Raw genomic sequence first — 23,494 nt, 5'->3', positions numbered from 1 at the left:
ATCTAGACTTGGTTATCTAGTCTCTTGGGTCCTGAGATCTGAATTATCATTTTACTTTCTCTGTTTAATGCTTTTCATGTTCATTTACATTTCCGTTTTAGATCCGGTTCAATCCAAGCCATCTTCTACTCTTCTGTGTGTTGAATTTTACTTTTTCTTGTTTAATTTCTGCAAATCCAATTCCCAATTCCCTTTATAATTCAAGCCATTTACATTTCTTGCACTCTAAGATTCTGCAATTTACATTTCTTGCGTTCTAAGCTTCTGCTCTTTAATTTCTTGCTCTTTAAGATTCAGCACTTTAAATTTCAGTTCTCTTTAATTTCATGCAATTTAAATTCTGCAAATCACAAATCTCTCAACCAAATCTTGATTCGCTTGACTAAATCAACCACTAAACTAAAATTGCTCAATCCTTCAATCCCTGTGGGATCGACCTCACTCCCGTGAGTTATTATTACTTGATGCGACCCGTGCACTTGCCGGTGAGTTTTGTGTTGGATCGTTTTCCACACATCAAGTTTTTGGCGCCGTTGCTGGGGATTGATTAGATTGACAATGATTAAGTGAGGTGGTGATCTAGATCTAGCATTTTTATTTTCTGTTTCTCTAATCTTTGACTAACACGCTAACTGTTTGAAATTTTGCTTAAACTAAACTTCGTTCTAGCAATAGACTGAAGAGTTACTGGTGGTGTTTCTTGTGTTTTGTTTGTATGTCAGGTACAGGAAGATCCATTCCTGTTTTATCTGAAACTGACCAGAGAACTCTTAGAAGGTTGAGAAGAGCTGAAAGAGGGAAAAATATTGTTGGAGAGAAAGAATCTGAGGAAGAATATCACGAGATGGAAGGAGATCCATCTAATCCAGGAGGAGGGGTTAACAATAACCCATAGCAGAGGAGAGTATTGGCCTCCTATACCTTTGCAAATGCTAGACATTGTGGAAGCAGCATTCTCACCCCTAATGGCAATGCAAATAACTTTGAATTGAAGCCACAACTCATTACATTGGTTCAAAACAACTGCTCCTTTGGGGGAGGACCATTGGAGGATCCAAATCAACATCTATCTACCTTCTTAAGGATTTGTGACACTGTCAAGTCCAATGGCGTGAATCCTGAAACTTACAAGCTTCTGCTGTTCCCGTTCTCATTAAGGGACAAGGCCACACAATGGCTTGAAACTTTTCCTCAAGGAAGCATCACTAGTTGGGATGATTTGGTGACTAAATTTCTAGCCAAATTCTATCCACCTCAAAGAGTCATCAGACTGAAAACTGAGGTGCAAACATTCACACAATTGGATGCTGAAAATCTGTATGAAGCATGGGAGAGATACAAGGCTCTGCTGAGGAAATGTCCACCAAAAATGTTCACTGAGTGGGACAAGCTACAGAACTTCTATGAAGGACTCACTCTAAAGGCTCAAGAATCACTTGACCACTCAGCTGGAGGATCATTGCAGCTGATGAAAACAGTAGAAGAAGCTCAAAATCTTATTGACATGGTGGCCAACAATCAATATTTCTTTGCTCACCAAAGAAATCACCAACCATCACAAAGGAGAGGAGTAATAGAGCTAGAAGGGGTGGACTCAATCTTGGCTCAAAACAAGATGATGCAGCAGCAAATTCAACAACAATTTGAACAAATGGCCAAGAGGATTGATAGCCTCCAAGTTGCAGCAGTTAACACAAGCCAACCATCATCCACATGGGGGCAAAATGAAGAAACTCAAGAAGAATAACAACAAGAGCAAGTACAGTATATGCACAACCAAGGACCAAATGAAGTGTATGGTGATACATACAATCCATCCTGGAAGAACCACCCAAACCTCAGATGGGGAGATAATCACACCCAAAACCAACAACCATGGCAGAGGAACTCAAACCAAAACAACCCAAGAAGCAACCAAAACCACAACCAGCAGCAAACTAACCAGAATCCCTATAGAAAACCTCAAAACAACTACCCCAACCCCAACCAGTACCAATCCAATAACCAATCCACCAACCAAAATGCCTACCATCCACCATCCACATCTCACAACCCACCACAAGCATCACCTGAATCTCAAAGACTCACTAACTTGGAGACCTTGATAGACAAAATGTTGAAACACCAGGAAATGACAACCAAGAATCATGAAGCCTCCATAAAGAGCCTAGAGAGGCAAATTGGGCAGATCTCCAAACAGATTTCTGTTGAGAGACCTTCAAGCTCATTGCCGAGTGACACAATCCCAAATCCTAAGGAAGAATGCAAGGCAATACAATTAAGGAGTGGGAGAACATTGGAGAGCAGCAAAAGACCACTAGAAGAGGAAGCCAATGATAATGATGCAATGGCAAGCAAGCAAGTTTCAAAGCAAACTCCAGAAAAGGAGGAACAATCAAAAATTCCAAAAAAGGGGAATGAAGCAATTGAAGAGCCAACAAAGAATCAAAAGCAACAAGCAGAGAAGACCTTTGTACCTCCACTGCCATATCCCCAGAGATTCAACAAGGAGGCAAAGGACCAACAATTTCACAAGTTCCTTGAGACTTTCAAGAAGTTGGAGATAAATATTCCCTTGGCTGAGGCACTGAAGCAGATGCCCCTATATGCCAAGTTCATGAAGGAGCTAATCAACAAGAAGAGAAGTTGGCAAGAAAAGGAAACTATCATGCTCACTGAAGAATGTAGCGCTGTGATCCAGATGGGTATCCCACCAAAGCTCAAAGATCCAGGGAGTTTTATAGTCTCATGCACCATAGGCAATATAACATTGGAAAACGCCCTGTGTGATCTAGGTGCCAGCATCAACTTGATGCCTCTATCATTGATGAGAAAGCTTGCCATAGAAGAAATTAAACCCACCAGGATGTCATTAGTCATGGCCGATAGATCAATCAAGACACCTAATGGTATTGTGGAGAATTTACTAGTGAAGGTTGGAAAGTTTATCTTCCCCGCAGACTTTGTAATCTTAGACACAGAAGGGGAAGGAAGCAGCTCAATCATCTTGGGGAGACCATTTCTAGCCACAGCAAGAACCACTATTGATGTGGAGAAGGGAGAAATGACCTTCAGGGTGCATAATGAACAAATGGTAATCAATGTCTTCAAATCAATGCAACACCCCTCAGAGCAAGAAAACTACATGAATGTGGATATGATAGAAGGGCTGGTAGAAGAAATGTTTGAAGACGACTATTTGGAGCATCAGAAAGAACAAAGAGAGGAAGTGATAGAAATACTCATTGAAGACAAGAAAGAGGATAAACCAAAGGAGTTGAAACCTCTCCCTCCTCACCTCAAATACGTGTTTCTTGGGGAAGCAGAGGCATTACCAGTGATTATAAATTCCTCTTTGAACATGGATGAGGAAGCAAGGTTGATTGAAGTATTAAAAACTCACAAAACGGCCTTGGGGTGGACAATTGAGGACATCAAAGGCATCAGCCCTGCTATTTGCATGCATAAAATTTTATTGGAGGAAGAATCAAAACCTGTGGTTCAACCTCAAAGAAGACTCAACCCAACCATGAAAGAGGTGATTCAAAAAGAAGTGATGAAGCTATGGAATGCAGGGATAATTTTTCCAATCTCAGACAGCTCTTGGGTGAGTCCGGTTCAAGTTGTGCCAAAAAAGGGAGGAATGACAGTCATCACCAATGAAAAGAATGAGTTGATCCCCACTAGGACAGTGACTGGGTGGAGAATGTGCATAGACTACAGGAGATTGAATGATGCAACAAGAAAAGATAATTTTCCTTTGCCATTCATCGATCAAATGTTGGAAAGACTAGCAGGCCATGCTTATTATTGTTTCCTGGATGGGTATTCGGGTTACAATCAAATAGTGGTGGACCCCAAGGATCAAGAGAAGACCTCCTTCACATGCCCATTTGGAGTTTTTGCCTATAGAAGGATGCCCTTTGGGCTGTGCAACGCCCCAGCCACTTTTCAAAGGTGTATGCTTTCTATTTTTTCTGATATGGTGGAAAAATTTTTAGAAGTCTTCATGGATGATTTTTCTGTTTTTGGCAATTCATTTAACACTTGCTTGCATAACTTAACTCTTGTTTTGAAAAGATGCCAAGAAATTAATTTGGTGTTGAATTGGGAAAAATGCCATTTCATGGTTTCGGAAGGAATAGTTCTTGGGCATAAAGTGTCATGTAGAGGTATAGAAGTTGATAAAGCTAAAATAGAAGTTATTGAAAAACTCCCTATACCTGTTAATGTGAAAGCAGTAAGAAGTTTTCTTGGGCATGTTGGCTTCTACAGAAGGTTCATCAAAGACTTTTCAAAAATAGCAAAACCATTGAGCAATTTACTAATGAATGATGTTCCCTTCATTTTTGATGATAACTATAGACATGCCTTTGAAACTCTCAAGAGAAAGCTCATTACAGCACCAATCATCACACCTCCTGATTGGAATTTACCTTTTGAACTTATGTGTGATGCAAGCAACCTTGCTATTGGTGCTGTACTGGGGCAAAAGAAGGACAAATTACATCATGTCATATATTATGCTAGCAAAGTGTTGAATGAAACACAGAAAAATTACACCACCACTGAAAAAGAACTTTTAGCAATTGTATATGCATTTGATAAGTTTAGACAATACTTGATCGGTTCAAAAGTTATAGTATACACTGACCATTCTGCTCTCAAGTATTTAATGTCTAAACAGCATTCAAAGCCAAGGCTTATTAGGTGGGTGTTGCTGCTACAAGAATTTGATATTGAAGTGAGGGATAGGAAGGGAAGTGAAAATCAAGTAGCAGATCATCTATCAAGAGTGCCACAAGAAGCTAAGCAAGACAAACCACATCAAGTCAATGAGAACTTCCCTGATGAACATCTCTTCCAAATTCAACAAACACCTTGGTTTGCTGACATAGCAAACTACAAGGTAGGAAGGAAGATACCTCAAGAATTTTCCAAGCAACAAATGAAGAAATTACTCAATGAAGCAAGGAAGTTCTTGTGGGATGAACCTTTTCTATTCAAGAGATGCTCTGATAGAATGATTAGGAAGTGTGTCCCTGAAAGTGAAATGAAGGATATACTATGGCATTGCCATGGCTCAGCATATGGTGGACACTTTAGACCAGAGAGAACAGCTGCAAAGGTATTACAGAGTGGGTTTTATTGGCCAACCATCTTCAAGGATGCCAGAGAGTTTGTTCACCAATGCAATGAATGTCAAAGAACTAGAGGATTAACAAAGAGAAATGAGATGCCTCAAAACTTCATCCTGGAAGTGGAGGTGTTTGACTTATGGAGCATTGATTTCATGGGACCTTTTCCTCCTTCCTACTCTTTCAGATATATCCTGGTGGCAGTAGAGTATGTATCAAAGTGGGTGGAAGCCATAGCCACAACCACCTGTGATGCACAGATCGTCCTCCAATTCCTTAAAAAGCACATTTTCACAAGATATGGGGTGCCCAAGGGGCTGGTTAGTGATGGTGGTGGTCACTTTTGCAACAAACAGATGGAGAAACTCCTCCACAAATATGGAGTAATCCATAAAGTAGCCACACCTTACCACCCTCAGACTAATGGCCAGGCTGAACTCGCAAATAGGAAACTGAAGAAGATCCTAGAGAAAACAGTGGGAAGCACGAGAAAGGATTGGGCTAGGAAGTTAGAAGATGCCTTATGGGCATATAGGACAGCGTACAAAACCCCTATTGGCAAGTCACCCTTTCAGTTATTATATGGCAAATCCTGTCACCTCCCTGTAGAGCTGGAACACAGAGCTTTTTGGGCCACTAAACTCCTCAACCTTGATTCCCAAGCTGCAGGAGAGAAAAGGTTGTTACAACTAAATGAGTTAGATGAATTCAGGCTAGAAGCCTATGAGAGTGCTAAGATATACAAGGAAAGAGCTAAGAGGTGGCATGATAAGAAGATCACAAAGAAGGAGTTCAAGCCAGGACAACAAGTGCTCCTGTATAACTCAAGGCTTAAGATCTTCCCTGGCAAACTTAAGTCTAAGTGGACTGGCCCGTACTTGGTGACAAATGTTTTTCCTTATGGGAGTATTGAATTGCTAGATGAAGCAAGAAAGAGTCAATTTACAGTAAACGGTCACAGAGCAAAGCTGTACTTGGGAGGACAATGGGATAAGGAAAAAGAGGTTCAGAACCTACAACCTTCTTGAAAAGAATTGAAGAATGTCAAGCTAATGACAATAAAGAAGCGCTTGTTGGGAGGCAACCCAACCTGAGGTAGTTTTCTTTTCATAGCCTTTTCAATAAAAATGTTGAATAATTGGTATGCATTGCAAGGAGCTAAGTTTGGTGTTGCACACCAAAACAATTTAAGGGAGAATGAAGGATTCTAAGTTTGGTGTTTCACCAAAACCTCATTTGAAAAGCACATTCTCACCTCCTGCACAATACTAGCTCTAAGCAATCAAACAGGTTATTCACTTACTTAACTGATTTCTAGTTTTAATTTCATAACCTTTAGTAAGGAAACAAGATTTTACATATAGTCAACCTGTTGCATCAGAGAAAGTGGCAAGGAATTAAGTTTGGTGTTCCTACACCAAATCAAACCCAAAAGCCACACTCAATTCATGCATACTAACCAGTCACCTAAGGGCTTGAGAAGCAAGCAACTTTTGAGAATGCAGGGAACTCACTACAATTTGAAGACACTATGCATCATAACTCAAAAGGGCCCAACAGAAGGAAGAACAAAGGAACTGCAAACCAATAGGTGGTATCTACACTTAACTCTTACTGTTGAAAAATGCTTTGACTTGTGTCTTGCTAAAGTGTTCATCTAGTACAAGTAGAATCACTCTTAAAATAAGTAAGCTAGCCTATGTGTGTGCTTGCGTGTTTACTTTCACTGAACAAAAAGCATGCTTTGTCCCCTGCATCTTTAATTCAATAAAAGAAATGTTTGAATGTGAAGTAAGATAGTTCTCTGTTAGATAGAAGTACAATAAAAGTAAGTGGTGGTAAGAATGTGTGATTGCATAATAGCTCACTTTTAATGAATAAGAGAACTAGGATGTCTCCTCTTAAGTAGAAAGTGGCCTACTGTCTATGAATCTCAATCAAATAAAAATCCTTGGTTAAAAAGAAAAACAAAAAAAAAAGAGAAAAGAAAAAGCCAAAAATGACAGCAGAACAAAAGAAAAACAAAAAGAAACAAAGTTAGACACCAATAGCTTGAACCTTAGAATATATGCCTGTGGTGTCTTTGTACTAGGATCTGCTTGGATTATTAAGCTCTTTGGAGTGCATCAACACTTGGTGACTTGGGTTAACTAACCCGGGATCATCAGCTGAAAATCCACTATCAAGAGCAACCTAACTACAAGGCATTTAGTAACCCAAAGAGGTGCTGGGCATCAATGTTTTAAGAAGGAATGTGAGCCAAGTGTCTATAGTGAATAATGTGTCAAGTATAAAGAAATCAATGAACTTGTTACACATGACACTCAAATAAAGCTTATGAACAAAATAATAGCCAAGGATAAAGGAATAATGAGAGGTCATAGCAGTGTGTTGCTTGATGCTTGAAGAAGACTTTCTAGGCCTAAGAGTCAATAAGAAGTGAGTGTTTACAAATCCACATAAAACCCCATGAACTACCAATAATACTCTGCTAGCATGAACATCATCTTCCATTTCATTCTTTCTTCTCAATAAATCTTTTCTTGCTTGAGGACAAGCAAGCTTTAAGTTTGGTGTTGTGATGACAAGTCATCTTAGCCTAGTTTCACTAGCCTTTCTCTTTTGTTTTCAATTGATTTATGCACTTTCTTGAGCCATAAGCAAGCCAATTGGTAGATTTTCATGCTTCCTTTGATTTAATCAACCATAGATGAATTAATACAATTTCATGAGGATTTATGCTATAATTGCTACATATTATGAAAGAATGACAAACTCATGATTTTGAGCATAGCTTTGATGTGTTTGGTTGATTAATGATAGGTGAAGAAAGCTTGGAGAAAGGTTGATGCAAGAAGGAATGGCTAGGAGAAAGAGAGGACAAAAAGTTTGAGCAAAAGTTTGCCTCAAACTTTAGCTCAAACTTTTGGAATAAGTGAAAATGAACCAGGGAGCAAAAAGCTTGACCAAAAGTTTGCCTCAAACTTTTGCACAAACTTTTGGGCAAAAAGCTTGAGCAAAAGTTTGCCTCAAACTTTTTGGCAAACTTTTGGGAGAAAAGCTTGAGCCAACGTTTGCCTCAAACTTTTTGGCAAACGTTGGCATCACAAATCAACACCCTGGAGAGCAAAAGTTTGCGCCAACGTTTGCCTCAAACTTTTTGGCAAACGTTGGCGCCATGAACAACACACCCTGGAGAGAAAAAGTTTGCGCCAACGTTTGCCTCAAACTTTTTGGCAAACGTTGGCGCCATGAGTGTGCAAGAGGGAGCCAACGTTTGAGCAAAAGTTTGACCCCAAACTTTGGCTCAAACGTTGGTAGCAGCAAGGATGGGGTGGCTGATATGAAAAGTTTGAGTAAAAGTTTGCCTCAAACTTTTACTCAAACTTTTACTCAAGCTTACATGATTCCAAACCCGGTTCACTTCGGTTCTTCTCCAAACTCCAAGAGCAATCAACCAAGGCCTCTATCAACCCAATTCCATCAAGAGCAAAGGCCCAATTGAAGGCTTGAAGACCATTTGAAGAAAGTGTATAAATAGCATAGGATTTAAGTTTTTCGGGAGTTTTTCTTTTCGGTTTGGATTGAGTGCACTTAGTAGAGAGCTCAACTTTACATTTAGCATTGTTGTTTTAATTCAAGAGAATTTGGGAGGAGAATTGATCTCTCTTCTTCCTTGTTCTTGCCCAGCACTCTTTACTTTTCTTGTCTTGGATCTTGGGTTGGAGAATTGATGGAATTCTGTTTCAATCTCATCCTGAGATCTCTCTGTTTAATTTTACTGCATAATTGAATTTCCATTTCTGTTACTTGCTTCTTCATCTACTTTCTCTGCAATTTACATTTCCTTTGCAATTGCTCTTGTTGGATCTAGGAAGGCATTGAGATCTAGACTTGGTTATCTAGTCTCTTGGGTCCTGAGATCTGAATTATCATTTTACTTTCTCTGTTTAACGCTTTTCATGTTCATTTACATTTCCGTTTTAGATCCGGTTCAATCCAAGCCATCTTCTACTCTTCTGTGTGTTGAATTTTACTTTTCCTTGTTTAATTTCTGCAAATCCAATTCCCAATTCCCTTTATAATTCAAGCCATTTACATTTCTTGCACTCTAAGATTCTGCAATTTACATTTCTTGCGTTCTAAGCTTCTGCTCTTTAATTTCTTGCTCTTTAAGATTCAGCACTTTAAATTTCAGTTCTCTTTAATTTCATGCAATTTAAATTCTGCAAATCACAAATCTCTCAACCAAATCTTGATTCGCTTGACTAAATCAACCACTAAACTAAAATTGCTCAATCCTTCAATCCCTGTGGGATCGACCTCACTCCCGTGAGTTGTTATTACTTGATGCGACCCGGTGCACTTGCCGGTGAGTTTTGTGTTGGATCGTTTTCCACACATCAACTACTCTGGCCTGTTGATCTACTTTCTTAAGCCTGGGATATTCCCTGCCAGGTTTGCTTTCTCGAGGGTCTAAATTTTGTAAATCGCCATCCTCGGCCTAATACAACTATGGATCCTCTAGAGTGTAAATAGGTAGATCATCCAATATGCGTCTAACAATGTGATCCTACTTGCTACCCAAATCAAGAAACACTAAATATGCTCACTAGAAGTACCATCATAAATACTATTATGACAGACTTAGATCAAAGTTGTGATATAAGTGCAAGTGATGGTTATTCCGAGCCTGCCACATGTCGTACTAACCCTACAAAACGTTTGGGTATCACTCGCCAATGTTCAATGATGAAGTAAGGATGTGTTGCAAAATACTGAATTGCCTAACAACAACACAGTTCACCTAATTCCACTCTACGATTGAAAAGCACAAGAGTGAACATATGATACTCCATGAACCTTCACCCTTAGATATGCTCTGTGGTATAATGTGCTAGACATGAAGGTTAACATATGGAGTTCATTCAACCTACACACAATCCACATATCACAAAGTCAATAACAAGACAATTGTTCAAACCAAAAAATAACAAGAACACAAATATATTTAAATACAAATGTATTGATTAAGTATGTCATTAATCCCAATGTTGTTGAGAACCTATCTCTAACTCTAAAGTATGGTCTTCGCAATGTCCTGGTGTGGCCCGTATTCTACCCACCTGCAATGTCATAAGTTGTCAAAAATTATACATCCATATACTATAACTTATAGAACAATCAAACAAATAAAAAAAATGCATAAATACCTTTCCACCAAAGGAAACCCCTGCCCTTTGAATTCGTGGGATCGACACGCAGTGATATGATGATACGCCCAAAAGAGAAGCAAACATCCACATCCACTCAAGTTTTGTTGCTTGTAATTTGTGGCTCGACCTATCCTTTGGTACAAAAAAGCCAGCACGGCTGATCCCTAAGATAGATGACCACATCAATCCATATCCCCCTATGATCTGCAAGATATACCATCGGATGTACTGCATAAGTCATTCATTTGTTATTTCCTCTTCCAAATTCTGATAAGGTAAATGAGGTGAAAAATGGTCCTCTTTATACTACAAGGAATTAGGTAATGGGAACAATTCATCGAGTGAATAGACGAAGTGAGTGATAGAAAGGCAGATCGCCGCATCGTTGGACGAGCTAGACTAGATTGCTTACCCAATAAAAGAACTAAATGGAAGGCAAAAAAAATGCATTCTGCTTCTTATTTTCTCTTTTGAATTAATTTTTTTTTATTTATATAAGAAAAAAAATCATTTTTTGTGGTCTAGCATTTGGACTCTGGAAACTTAATAAAAACACACTTAACGTTGTACCATTCAATTAGCTATTTAAGATTTGTGTATGGTATACCAATATCATTATACTTAGTTGTTAGACGATATGAGCTAGTTTGACACTTTGATTAGTAGGTTATGTTTGGTTCTGAAAATAAGATGATAAGACACTAAGAATAAGTCACAAAAATAAGTATTTTTGTATTTTATTTAGTGATAAATTAGAACAAATTATGAAAGTCTAATTTATTTTTATTTTTTCATTCAAAAAAATTGAAAAGAAAAATATCATTATAAAAAATTAACAAGAATAATAAAAAAATAAAAAATAAATTATGTTTCTGCGTTCTAAATGTTAGCATAAATACAAAATACATTAATTTAATATCTCTTAATATAATATCTTTGTTTATGTCTTATCTGCTAAATATAATTTTATATCTCTGTATTCTTATTTCAATATTTCGTGTCTGTAAACAAACATAGTTATAGTGAACTATTTTTTATATTGGGTTATAGGTCTAATCAATTCATCATTGTCAGGTTTTTTTTCTTATGTCTATCTTTGTCAGATTTGTTAATGACTAATTTTTCTTTTGTTTTATTATTGATGTATAAGTCAAGTGAATTCGTCTCAAACAAAATTTAGTATATTTTCTTTTTCTTTATAAGTCTAAACTCTTCTTGTAATGGTCCAATATTGTTAGATTTCAGTTTCCAAAGACTTGAAATCGTGATTTTATTAATTTTGTTGCATCAAGATAAAATTGTCTTCTGTCATGTTATGAGATTTACTGATTCCACAACTCTTTTTTGTAATTACTTCTCGGATTTACAACTCAACTTCGTAGGAATATTTCTTTGATTATGATGTGGGATTTCCTCATGCTTTTCTTTGATCAAAAACTTTTCTGAAATCTTACTCATTTCTTATTTGATATTTGCTTTGTCTTTTTTTTTTCATGATTTTCTCCCCCCTTGACACTTTAAATAATTTTTCGTAGACATATATATATATATATATATACACGGATTCAGAAATTTTAAGTGGTGAGGACAAATATATAGCACATAAAAGTAATTAAAAAAAAGCATATAAACATATCAAAATATATAAAAATAAATAACATGAAAATATTAAATAATTTTTTATTTATTAATTATCAATATTGATATATTAATAACTAATAACGTAGTTATTAATTCAATTTTTTATAAATTAACTACATAATAGTAATAATATAATAATAATAATACTAATAATAATAAAAAAATTTGAGTAAAAAAATTCAAGGATATAAATTTTAATTAAATAAATTCTTAATTTATAATGCTATAGCTAGTAATGTTTTATTTTTATTAAATTGATTTAATGAATATTTTTATTTTATACTTTTATATATAAATTAGAGTTTAATTTTGATGTACTGACGATATAAAATATTTTATATGGTTGTTTAATTATGTATGTTCTTTTAGATGATCATTTTACACGATTAATGTAAAAATTAGTTTTTTTTATGACATGACATTACGTAATTGGATACACGTGTAAATTTATTTTATACTAATAATATATCAAAATTTAGTTCTAAAAATTATATATATATATAGAGAGAAAGAGTTAGCTAACTTGTATCCTAAGAAAACATGTTTAGAGTATAATAATAATTTTTTTAATTTTTAATATAGTTAATATGTTAAAAATAAAAAAAATCAATAATTTTTTGTCAAACATTTTTTATGGTATTTTTAAAATTGGCTCTTATGGCATAGGTTAATAAAATTCTTAAAATATTTTAACACAAAATTTAATAGATAATTTCTTTTAGTATGGGGGCAAGTATAATTATTTAATGGGAGCATATATATATATATACACACACGATGATATACTTTTTCAAAATATTAATGAGGGCATTTACCCCCACAAATTATTGCTTTGAGTCTCACCGTCAGCTTCCCTCGCACAATCAGAAGCTTCTTCATGATTTGGTGAGATCTAACAAATTCCCCTATTCCTTTCATCAGTAATCGAGAACTTCGTTTTTCATATGACTGGGCTTATAGCCAGAGAATATATTTATGTCACTGTCTCAATTTTCCTGGTCCCCAACTTTTGGATAGATACCAAATTGGGCATATTTTGTCTTAGGACAGTGACATTATGCCTGTTCTATTGTGAATGTTATTGAAAGCTTGGGTGATGCAAATGCGGTTCAAGAAGGGTTTAAGGTTCATGCCATTTTGGTTAAGAATAGTTGTTTTGATGCTAGTTTATATATTAAGGTCTGTTTGGTTAGAATGTATTTTAGGTGTGGGAAAATTGAGCTTGCGCGGAGAAATGTATTTGATGAATGTTCTGAGAGAGATGTTGCTTTGTGGGGTGCCATGGTTACTGGTTTTGCACACCATGGGATTTGGATTGAAGCATTGCAGTAGGTGAGGTTGATGGTAGATGAAGGAATAATGCCGAATTCGGCTTTGATGATGGGTGTTCTTCCCTTAGATGGGGAGCTTGGCACATTGCGGATAGGTTAAGAGGCTCATACTTTGATGATGGGTGTTCTTCCCTTAGTTGGGGAGCTTGGGTGCCATGATTTATAAGAATGCTTTGGCCTGGATTGAGTTTGCTGGTACCCTACAACTTTCCCTGAGCAAATTTGAATCATAAGCACACACTTCTCTGTGGTGTTTGTAATGTATACTATACTCTATATAGAGTTTCAACACTAGCATTAGTTGTAGAATGGGATAGTTCATGTTTTCTACAAATTCAAGTCCTAGTTTGGAAGCCTGAAAGTCCTACATGACATTTGAGTTCTTTGCTATGGATTGAAAACTCTTAATACGTTTTGAATTATTAGAGATATATTCAGTATTGGAATCTTTTATTTGTAACTTGTAAGGTTAATTTTTCTTCGTTTCTATCATGGATTGGTTCCAAATGTTAGTTATTACATTTCAGGTTGTCGGAGACCAAAGAGGAGCAGTGTTTGGAAGCTTAGTCGAAGCGCCTCTTAGACCATCCAACAAGAAATACCAGGTCAAACCAAAATTCGTTATCCAAAGATTATCCGATAGATTGTATCTGTTATTGTATTATTGATAACAAATATTTGGTACAGGGAACAAATAGTACATTTGTTTTCACAAATATTTCTGGCCATCCTGTTATATATCGTCCAACAGGTATCTTCTTCCGTCCAAGTTTGAACATGTTACTCTTTCATCTTTTTTGCTGTCATAATTATACGATGCTTAGCTAGCAATCAAAATCCAAGATTAATGAATCGGTGTTAGTTTTTCTTGTTATGTGGTGCATTGACATTTGAATCTATGGTGCAAACCTTAGAAATTATGCCCATGAAGATCATTAAAAGGTTAAATTTCAGGAATTGTGTGAAATATGGTGAACATAATGTCATCTTTCAACTATATATAAGAACCATTTCCTATGCGCCAATGAGGAATGCTTGAGTTTACTTTTATTCAGAAATGTGAGAATGTCGTCTGCAACATTCAATTATTAGTTTGTCAATGAGAGTTGAATTTGCTCCATCATAATTTCACATTCATCCGAATATCTATGAATTGTTAAAGATAATAAAAATGCTATCATGTTCAATAGTTGCCTCTAGTAGAATCTTGGAACCTTGAATTCTATTACTAAATCTTCAGCCTTAGCATGAGGCTTTTCTCAAATTTTGGAATACATTTGTTTGTTTGGTTTTCCTTTCTCTTTTTTTTCCCTTTCTTTTCTTTTGCTTGGTTTTAGAATTCTAAATGCAAAACCCTAAACTAATCACAACATTGCAGGGTTAACCCGCTATTTCACACTATGCAACAGTGAGTTCTTAGCAATTGGAGGGGGAAGCCATTTTGCGGTTTATTTGGATGGTGATTTGTAAGAACTTTCTACTTCCATCGCTATCTCTTTGCTTAAATTGTTACTCTTATACTGCCAAAAGAAAAAAATTGAAAAATATAAAAAGGAAGAAATGTGAACATGTCTTCAATCATATATCATCACCTTGTGTTTTTATTTAATCCCTTTCAAACTCTTGCAATATTCTTGAAGATTGAATGGCTCAAGGTCGGTCTCGGAAACCTACGAAAATCCTTGTCTTGCGAATTCTCAAGATTTTGAAGTGAAGGAAGTAGAGGTGCTCATGCAACTTCTTCGATTCTTCTCACATGCACACAATGTTACACACTCCTTCATCCTTTCTTTTTTATCTTTTTCTGGTTGCTAATTTCAAGAAAAATTTATAGCTGAAGAAAAATTATTGGTCTTTCTCTCATATACACAGTTATGGGGCTTTGTGTATGCTTCCAAATATGATGAAGTACTTGCATTTAACATAACAGAGGCACCTGGCATCTGTCGATGGTAAATTTTGTGGAATATTTACCCGATGTGAATAAATCAAAGAGGTTTGGATTTTGGAGCTGCATTTCATGGTGGAATAATATTCACTTTTCCTCTTGAGCAATGTGAAGTTTGTGTACAAAGATAAAATGTTGAAGCCTTATGTATCCAATTATGTATAACTAACCATGTCAAAAGAAAATGTTATAACAAAGGAGCGCATGTAAATATCAAAGCCGGTATATATGGAGTTCGTACACATGAAAAAGTCAATTTTGTTCGGAATACAAATTCTATCTCAAATTTATATTTTTGAGCAATTTTAAAGCAAAATTGGATCCTTTTATTTATTTATTTTTTGAAATGAGTCTGTAAAGGGTGATTTCGCACCGAACAAAATTTTCTTATTTTTTTTTCACTTAAATCTTGTGTGGGATTGAAATTACACTATACAACATCAATTCAGATTAAAAAAAAATAGTCAAAATCTATTAATCTAACAAATAGTATTGCACAAAGAGAATAGCATATAGGAGTAAGTTGATATTCCAAAGAAATTAGTCTTGTTTTCTAATTTTTGGAAGAGGAACACGTTTAAAATAACCAAAATAGAAAAGAATCAATAGTGTGCTTCTCAAAGGCAAGGTGTCCTGAGAATGTTTATTTATTTATTTTGCATGATGTCTGATGAGCGGATAATTTATACGCTTTTTGACATTATTTTTACATAGTTTTTAGTATGATTTAATTAGTTTTTAGTATATTTTTATTAGTTTTTAATTAAAAATCACATTTCTGGACTTTACTAGGAGTTTGTGTGTTTTTCTATGATTTCAGGTATTTTCTGACTGAAATTGAAGGACTTGAGCAAAAATCTGATTCAGAGGCTGAAGAAGGACTGCAGATGCTATTGGATTCTGACCTCTTTTCACTCAAAATGGATTTTCTGGAGCTATAGAAACCCAAATGGTGCGCTCTTAATTGCGTTGGAAAGTAGACATTCAGAGATTTCCAGCAATATATAATAGTCTATACTTTTTCCAAGTTTAGACGACGCAAACTGGCGTTCAACGCCAGCTTTCTGCCCTATTCTGGCGTTAAACGCCAGAAACAAGTTGCAAAGCAGAGTTAAACGCCAGAAACAAGTTACAAACTGGCGTTCAACTCCAAGAAAGACCTCTACATGTGAAAGCTTCAACGCTCAGCCCAAGCACACACCAAGTGGGCCCGGAAGTGGATTTCTGCATCATTTACTCATTTTTGTAAACCCTAGTAACTAGTTTAGTATAAATAGGACTTTTTACTATTGTATTTACATCTCTGGTTAGTCTTTGACTAATTTTATGTTCTGAGATCATGTTTAGGGGGCTGGCCATTCGGCCATGCCTGGACCTTGTTCTTATGTATTTTCAACGGTAGAGTTTCTACACACCATAGATTAAGGTGTGGAGCTCTGCTGTTCCTCATGAATTAATGCAAAGTACTATTGTTTTTCTATTCAACTTAAGCCTATTTCTTCTCTAAGATATTCATTCGCACACAAGAACATGATGAATGTGATGATTATGTGACGCTCATCACCATTCTCACTTATGAACGCGTGCCTGACAAACATTTCCGTTCTACATGAAAGCAAGCTTGAATGCATATCTCTTAGCCTCCTGATCTACGATCAGAGTCTTCGTGGTATAGGCTAGAATTATTGGCGGCCATTCTTGAGATCCAGAAAGTCTAAACCTTGTCTGTGGTATTCTGAGTAGGATCTGGGAATGGATGGCTGTGACGAGCTTCAAACTCGTGAGTGCTGGGTGTAGTGACAGACGCAAAAGGATTACTGAATCCTATTCTAGCATGATCGAGAACCGACAGATGATTAGCAGTACGGTGACAGTGCATTTAGACCATTTTCACTGAGAAGACGGGATGTAGCCATTGACAACGATGATGCCCAATATACAGCTTGCCATGGAAAGGAGTATGAATGATTTGGATGAAAGCAGTAGGAAAGCAGAGGTTCAGAAGGAATAAAAGCATCTCCATACGCTTATTTGAAATTCTCACCAATGAATTACATAAGTATTTCTATCCTATTTTATATTTTAATTATATTTTAATTATCAAATCTCCATAACCAATTGAATCCGCCTGACTAAGATTTACAAGGTGATCATAGCTTCCTTAAAACCGACAATCTCCGTGGGATCGACCCTTACTCACGTAAGGTTTATTACTTGGACGACCCAGTGCACTTGCTGGTTAGTTGTGCGACGTTGTGACAAAGAACTAAGATTATGAACGTGCGTATTAAGTTTTTAGCGCCGTTACCAAGGAATGAACGATCACAATTTTGTGCACCAAGTTTTTGGCGCCGTTGCCGGGGATTGTTCGAGTTTGGACAACTGACGGTTCATCTTGTTGCTTAGATTAGGTAATTTTATTTTAATTTTAAGTCTTTGTTTTTATTCTTTTTTATTTTCGAAAAATTTTCAATAAAAAAATTTAATTATTCTATGTTCTTCAAAATTTTTAAGAATGAATTCTACAGTTTCATGATGATCTGTTGAAGTCTGGCTGGCTGTAAAGTCATGTCTAATCCTTTGGACCGAGGTTTCAACTATCATTAGAGAAGAGCTTCTTTGTCTTTCTCAGCAATTTAGCTTTTGTATGTAATGATCTGCTAAAGCTTGGCTGGCCATTGTCCATGTCTAGTGTTTTGGACCGGAGCTTTCGCTGAAAGCTTGGCTGGCTAGTAAGCCATGTCTAATTCCTGGACCCGAGCTTTAGACTAACATTGCATGATTCATGGAATTCTCATTAGAAATTTTGAAATCCTTATTTTTCTTTTTCCAATTAATTTTCGAAAAATAAAAAAAATTAATAAAATCATAAAGCTAAAAATAATTTTGTGTTTATTGTTTGAGTCTAGTGTCAAATTGTAAGTTTGGTGTCAATTGCATTTTTTTTAATTTCCTAAAAATTTTGAAACACATGCATGGTGTTCTTCATGATCTTCAAGTTGTTCTTGATGATCTTCTTTGTTTGATCTTTGCATTTTCATGTTTTGTGTCTTTTCTTGTTTTTCATGTGTATTTTCAATTTGTTAGAGTCTAAAGTTTGAAAATTTCTAAGTTTGGTGTCCTGCATTTTTTTTTCTTAAAAATTTTCAAAAATAAGTTTTTGGTGTTCATCTTGACATTCAAAGTGTTCTTGGTGTTCATCTTGACATTCAAAGTGTTCTTGCATGCATTTTTATTTTGATCTTAAATTTTATGTGTTGTTTCATTTTTGTTGTTTGAAAGAAAAAGAGAAAAACATAAAAATGATATCTTCTTTTTCTCTTTTCTCATTAAAAATTCAAAATTAAAAAAATATCATTCTCTTATTTTCTCATAAATTTCGAATATTTGAGTTGACTTTTTCAAAATTTTTAAAAATTTGGTTGTTTCTTATGAGTCAAGTCAAATTTTCAATTTCAAAATCCTATCTTTTCAAATCTTTTTGAAAAATCAGATCTTTTTCATTTATTTCTACATATTTTCGAAATATTTTATTTATTTTCAAAATCTTTTTCTCATTCTTACTTCATATTTTCGAAAATCTTTCTCACATTTAATGTTTTAATCAAAAAATTTTTCAAGTTGTTACTTGCCTATTAAGAAAGGTTCAATCTTTGAATTTTAAAATCATATCTTTTAGTTTCTTGTTAGTCAAGTAATCAACTTTAATTTCAAAAATCAAATCTTTTTAATTTTCTTTTTAAATCTTTTTCAAAATGATTTTCAATCATATCTTTTTCAAAATCAATTTCAAATTCTTTTCTAACTTCTTATCTTTTCAAAATTGATTTTCAAATCTTTTTCAATTAACCACTTAACTTTTTGTTTGATTTTAAAAGTTTACTATTTCAATCATATCTTTTTCAAAATCACCTAACTAATTTTCTCTCTCTAATTTTCGAAAACTCCTCCCCCTTTTTTTTTCAAAATTCCTTTTAATTAACTAATTATTTTAAATTTTAATTTAATTTTATTTCTCTTTTTAATTTTTAAATTTTTAATTAATATTTAAAATAAAAACAAAAATATTTTTATTTTATTTTAATTAATTTTCGAATTTTTCTCTTCTCCTTCTTCTATTCTTCTCTTCTTCTACTCACATAAAGGAATCTCTATACTATGACATAGAGGATTCCATACTTTCTTGTTCTCTTCTCTTTCATATGAGTAGGAACAAGGACAAAGGCATTCTTATTGAAACTAATCCTGAACCTGAAAGGACTCTAAAGAGGAAACTAAGAGAATCTAAAGCACAAAACTCTGGAGAGGTCCTAAAAGAAATTTTCAAAAAAGAAGTAGAGATGGCAGCCGAAAATAATAACAATGGTGGAGATGCAAGGAAGGTGCTTGGTGAATTTACTGCACCAAATTCCAACTTACATGGAAGAAGCATCTTAATCCCTGCCATTGGAGCAAACAATTTTGAGCTAAAGCCTCAATTAGTTTCTCTGATGCAACAGATTGCAAGTTTCATGGACTTCCATCAGAAGATCCTTTTCAGTTCTTAACTGAATTCTTGCAAATCTGTGATACTGTTAAGACCAATGGGGTTGATCCCGAGGTCTACAGGCTTATGCTTTTCCTGTTTGCTATAAGAGACAGAGCTAGAATATGGTTGGACTCTCAACCTAAAGATAGCCTGAACTCTAGGGATAAGCTGGTCACGGCTTTCTTAGCCAAGTTCTTTCCTCCTCAAAAGCTTAGCAAGCTTAGAGTGGATGTTCAAACCTTTAAACAGAAAGAAGGTGAATCCCTCTATGAAGCTTGGGAGAGATACAAGCAACTCACCAAAAAGTGTCCTTCTGACATGCTTTCAGAATGGACCATCCTGGATATATTCTATGATGGTCTGTCTGAATTATCAAAGATGTCATTGGACCATTCTGCAGGTGGATCCATTCACCTAAAGAAAACGCCTACAGAAGCTCAGGAACTCATTGACATGGTTGCAAATAACCAATTTGTGTACACTTCTGAAAGGAATCCTGTGAGTAATGGGACGCCTCAGAGGAAGGTAGTTCTTGAAATTGATACTCTGAATGCCATATTGGCTCAGAATAAAATATTGACTCAGCAAGTCAATATGATTTCTCAGAGTCTGAATGGATTACAAGCTGCATCCAACAGTACTAAAGAAGCATCTTCTGAAGAAGAAGCTTATGATCCTGAGAACCCTGCAATAGCAGAGGTGAATTACATGGGAGAACCCTATGGAAACACCTATAATCCCTAATGGAGAAATCATCCAAATTTCTCATGGAAGGATCAACAAAAGCCTCAACAAAGCTTTAATAATGGTGGAAGAAATAGGTTTAGCAATAGCAAACCTTCTCCATCATCCTCTCAGCAACAGACAGAGAATTTTGAGCAGAATCCATCTAGCTTAGCAAATATAGTCTCTGATCTATCTAAGGCCACTCTAAGCTTCATGAATGAAACAAGGTCCTCCATTAGAAATTTGGAGGCACAAGTGGGCCAGCTGAGTAAAAGAGTCACTGAAACTCCTCCTAGTACTCTCCCAAGCAATACAGAAGAGAATCCAAAAAGAGAGTGCAAGGCCATAACCTTACTTGGTGTGGCCAAACCTAGAAAGGAGGAGAAGGACATGAATCCTAGTGTGGAAGACCTCCTGGGACGTTCACTCACCAATAAGAAGTTTCCCTTTGAGGAACCAAAGGAATCTGAGGCTCATCTAGAGACCATAGAGATACCATTGAACCTCCTTTTACCATTCATGAGCTCTGATGACTATTCTTCCTCTGAAGAGGATGAAGACATCATTGAAGAGTAGGTTGCTAAATATCTAGGAGCCATCATGAAGTTGAATGCCAGTTTATTTGGTAATGATACTTGGGAGGATGAATCCCCCTTGTTCACCAATGAACTAAGTGCATTGATGAGGCAGACATTGCCTCAGAAGAAACCGGATCCCGAAAAGTTCTTCATACCTTGTACCATAGGCACCATGACCTTTGAGAAGGCTCTGTGTGACCTTGGGTCAGGGATAAACCTCCTGCCACTCTCTGTAATAGAGAAACTGGGAATCTATGAGGTACAAGCTGCAAGAATCTCACTAGAGATGGCAGATAAATCAATGAAATAGGCTTATAGATTGGTAGAGGACTTGTTAGTAAAGGTTGAAGGCCTTTACATCCCTACTGATTTCATAATCCTAGACACTGGGAAGGATGAGGATGAATCCATCATCCTTGGAAGACCCTTCCTAGCCACAGCAAAAGCTGTGATTGATGTGGACAGAGGAGAGTTGGTCCTTCAACTGAATGAGGACTACCTTGTATGTAAGACTCAAGGTTCTCCTTTTGTAACCATGGAGAGGAAGCATGAAAATCTTCTCTCACTGCAGAGTCAACCAAAGCCCCCACAGTCAAACTCTAAATTTGGTGTTGGGAGGCCACAACCAAACTTTAAGTTTGGTGTTGAACCCCCACATTCAAACTCTAAGTTTGGTGTTGGGAGGTCCCAACAATGCTCTGAACATCTGTGAGGCTCCATGAGAGCTCACTGTCAAGCTATTGACATTAAAGAAGCGCTTGTTGGGAGGCAACCCAATGTTATTTAATTATATCTATTTATTTTTCATTGCTATTTTATGTTTTCTTTAGGTTGATGATCATGTGAAGTCACAAAAACTACTGAAAAATCAAAAACAAAATGAAAAACAGCATTAAAAATAGCTCACCCTGGAGGAAGAGCTTACTGGCGTTTAAACACCAGTAAGAAGCATCAAACTGGCGTTTAACGCTAGAAAGAAGCATCAAGCAAGCGTTAAATGCCAGAAACAAGCACCAGACTGGCGTTTAACACCAGAACAGAGCATGGAATTGGTGTTAAACGCTAGGAACAAGCAGCAAGCTGGCGTTTAACGCCAGACATGCATTCTAAGGGCGTTTGCACGCCTAAATGGAGCAGGGATGTTAAGTCCTTGACCCCTCTGGATCTGTGGACCCCACAGGATCCCCACCTACCCCACCTCTTCTTCTCTCCTCTTCACACCTTTTCATACCTCTCTTCCCCAAATACCCTTCACCAATCACCTCTATACCTCTTCCCTAACTACCCTTAACCACTCACATCCATCCACTCTTCCCCATAAACCCCACCTACCTCCAAAATTCAAATTCTTTTCCCTTCCAAACCCAACCCTAATGGCCGAAACCTAACCTCCACCCCACCCCTATATAAACCCCTCAACACTACTCTATTTTCACACATTACAACCACCACTTCTCCCCCTTGGCCGAATACACCTTCTCCCTCCATCTCCTTCATTTTCTTCTTCTTCTACCACTTCCTTTCTTCTTTTGCTCGGGGACGAGCAAACCTTTTAAGTTTGGTGTGGTAAAAGTATTGCTTTTTGTTTTTTCATAACCATTAATGGCACTTAAGGCCAGAGAAACCTCAAGAAAGAGGAAAGGGAAGGCAATTGCTTCCACCTCTGAGCCATGGGAGATGGAGAGATGCATCTCAAAGGTCCATCAAGACCACTTCTATGAAGTTGTGGCCAAGAAAAAGGTGATCCCTGAGGTCCCTTTTAAGCTCAAAAAGAGCGAATATCCAGAGATTTGACAAGAGATTAGAAGAAGAGGATGGGAAGTTCTCTCTAATCCTATTCAACATGTCGGGATCTTAATAGTTCAAGAGTTCTATGCAAACGCATGGATCACTAGGAACCATGATCAAAGTAGGAACCCGAATCCAAAGAATTGGCTTACAATGGTTCGGGGGAAATGCTTAGATTTCAGTCCGGAAAATGTAAGGTTGGCGTTCAACTTGCCAATGATGCAAGAAAACGCACGCCCCTACACTAGAAGGGTCAACTTTGATCAAAGGTTGGACCAAGTTCTCATGGACATATGTGTGGAAGGAGCTCAATGGAAAGTTGACTCAAGAGGCAAGCCGGTTCAATTGAGAAGACCGGACCTTAAGCCTGTAGCTAGAGGATGGTTGGAGTTCATCCAACGCTCAATTATTCCTACTAGCAACCGGTTTGAAGTTACTGTAGACCGGGCCATCATGATCCATAGTATCATGATTGGGAGGAAGTGGAAGTTCATGAGATTATACCTCAAGAACTATACAAGGTGGCTGACAAGTTGATGAGCGGATAATTTATACGCTTTTTGGCATTGATTTTAGTATGTTTTTAGTAGGATCTAGTTA

The 23,494-nt window shown here is 36.4% G+C and overlaps 1 protein-coding gene, 1 long non-coding RNA gene and 1 other non-coding gene across 4 annotated transcripts; 1 reads left to right on the top strand and 2 right to left on the bottom strand.

Annotated features, from left to right (window-relative positions):
• Nucleotides 1-10,042: 10,042 nt before the first annotated feature.
• Nucleotides 10,043-10,914, bottom strand: LOC140181596 (uncharacterized). The gene is made up of 2 exons (XR_011876500.1): nt 10,352-10,914; nt 10,043-10,264 (listed from the first exon to the last, which is right to left on the bottom strand). It is a non-coding gene; the product is annotated as an uncharacterized lncRNA (long non-coding RNA).
• A 1,899-nt stretch (nt 10,915-12,813) lies between these two features.
• On the top strand, nt 12,814-15,491 carry LOC112771747 (uncharacterized). Of its 2 annotated transcripts, XM_025816557.2 has the most exons (5): nt 12,814-13,931; nt 14,014-14,077; nt 14,705-14,792; nt 14,967-15,051; nt 15,199-15,491. In XM_025816557.2, the coding sequence occupies exons 1-5, from the start codon at nt 13,818-13,820 to the stop codon at nt 15,280-15,282; spliced, it is 435 nt and encodes a 144-aa protein (XP_025672342.1). In that variant the 5' UTR covers nt 12,814-13,817; the 3' UTR covers nt 15,283-15,491. The 2 variants fall into 2 exon arrangements, with proteins under 2 accessions (XP_025672342.1, XP_025672341.1); XM_025816556.2 differs by lacking the exon at nt 15,199-15,491 and having other exon boundaries at nt 14,967-15,188.
• A 4,527-nt stretch (nt 15,492-20,018) lies between these two features.
• On the bottom strand, nt 20,019-20,126 carry LOC112774717 (small nucleolar RNA R71). Its single transcript, XR_003189183.1, has one exon. It is a non-coding gene; the product is annotated as a small nucleolar RNA R71 (small nucleolar RNA).
• Between the last annotated feature and the right edge of the window lie 3,368 nt (nt 20,127-23,494).

The sequence above is a fragment of the Arachis hypogaea genome, chromosome 18 (assembly GCF_003086295.3).
Source record: "Arachis hypogaea cultivar Tifrunner chromosome 18, arahy.Tifrunner.gnm2.J5K5, whole genome shotgun sequence".
NCBI classification, from domain to species: domain Eukaryota; kingdom Viridiplantae; phylum Streptophyta; class Magnoliopsida; order Fabales; family Fabaceae; genus Arachis; species Arachis hypogaea.
This window is presented reverse-complemented; position numbering and strand designations above follow the sequence as displayed.

Bases quoted from the DNA above. Each gene is read 5' to 3' on its own strand.
- LOC112771747 (XM_025816556.2), top strand. From the start codon at position 13,818: ATGGATTGGTTCCAAATGTTAGTTATTACATTTCAGGTTGTCGGAGAC. The intron at 14,078-14,704 runs GTATCTTCTTCC...ACAACATTGCAG, and splicing joins TGTTATATATCGTCCAACAG to GGTTAACCCGCTATTTCACA. The intron at 14,793-14,966 runs GTAAGAACTTTC...ATATTCTTGAAG, and splicing joins GTTTATTTGGATGGTGATTT to ATTGAATGGCTCAAGGTCGG.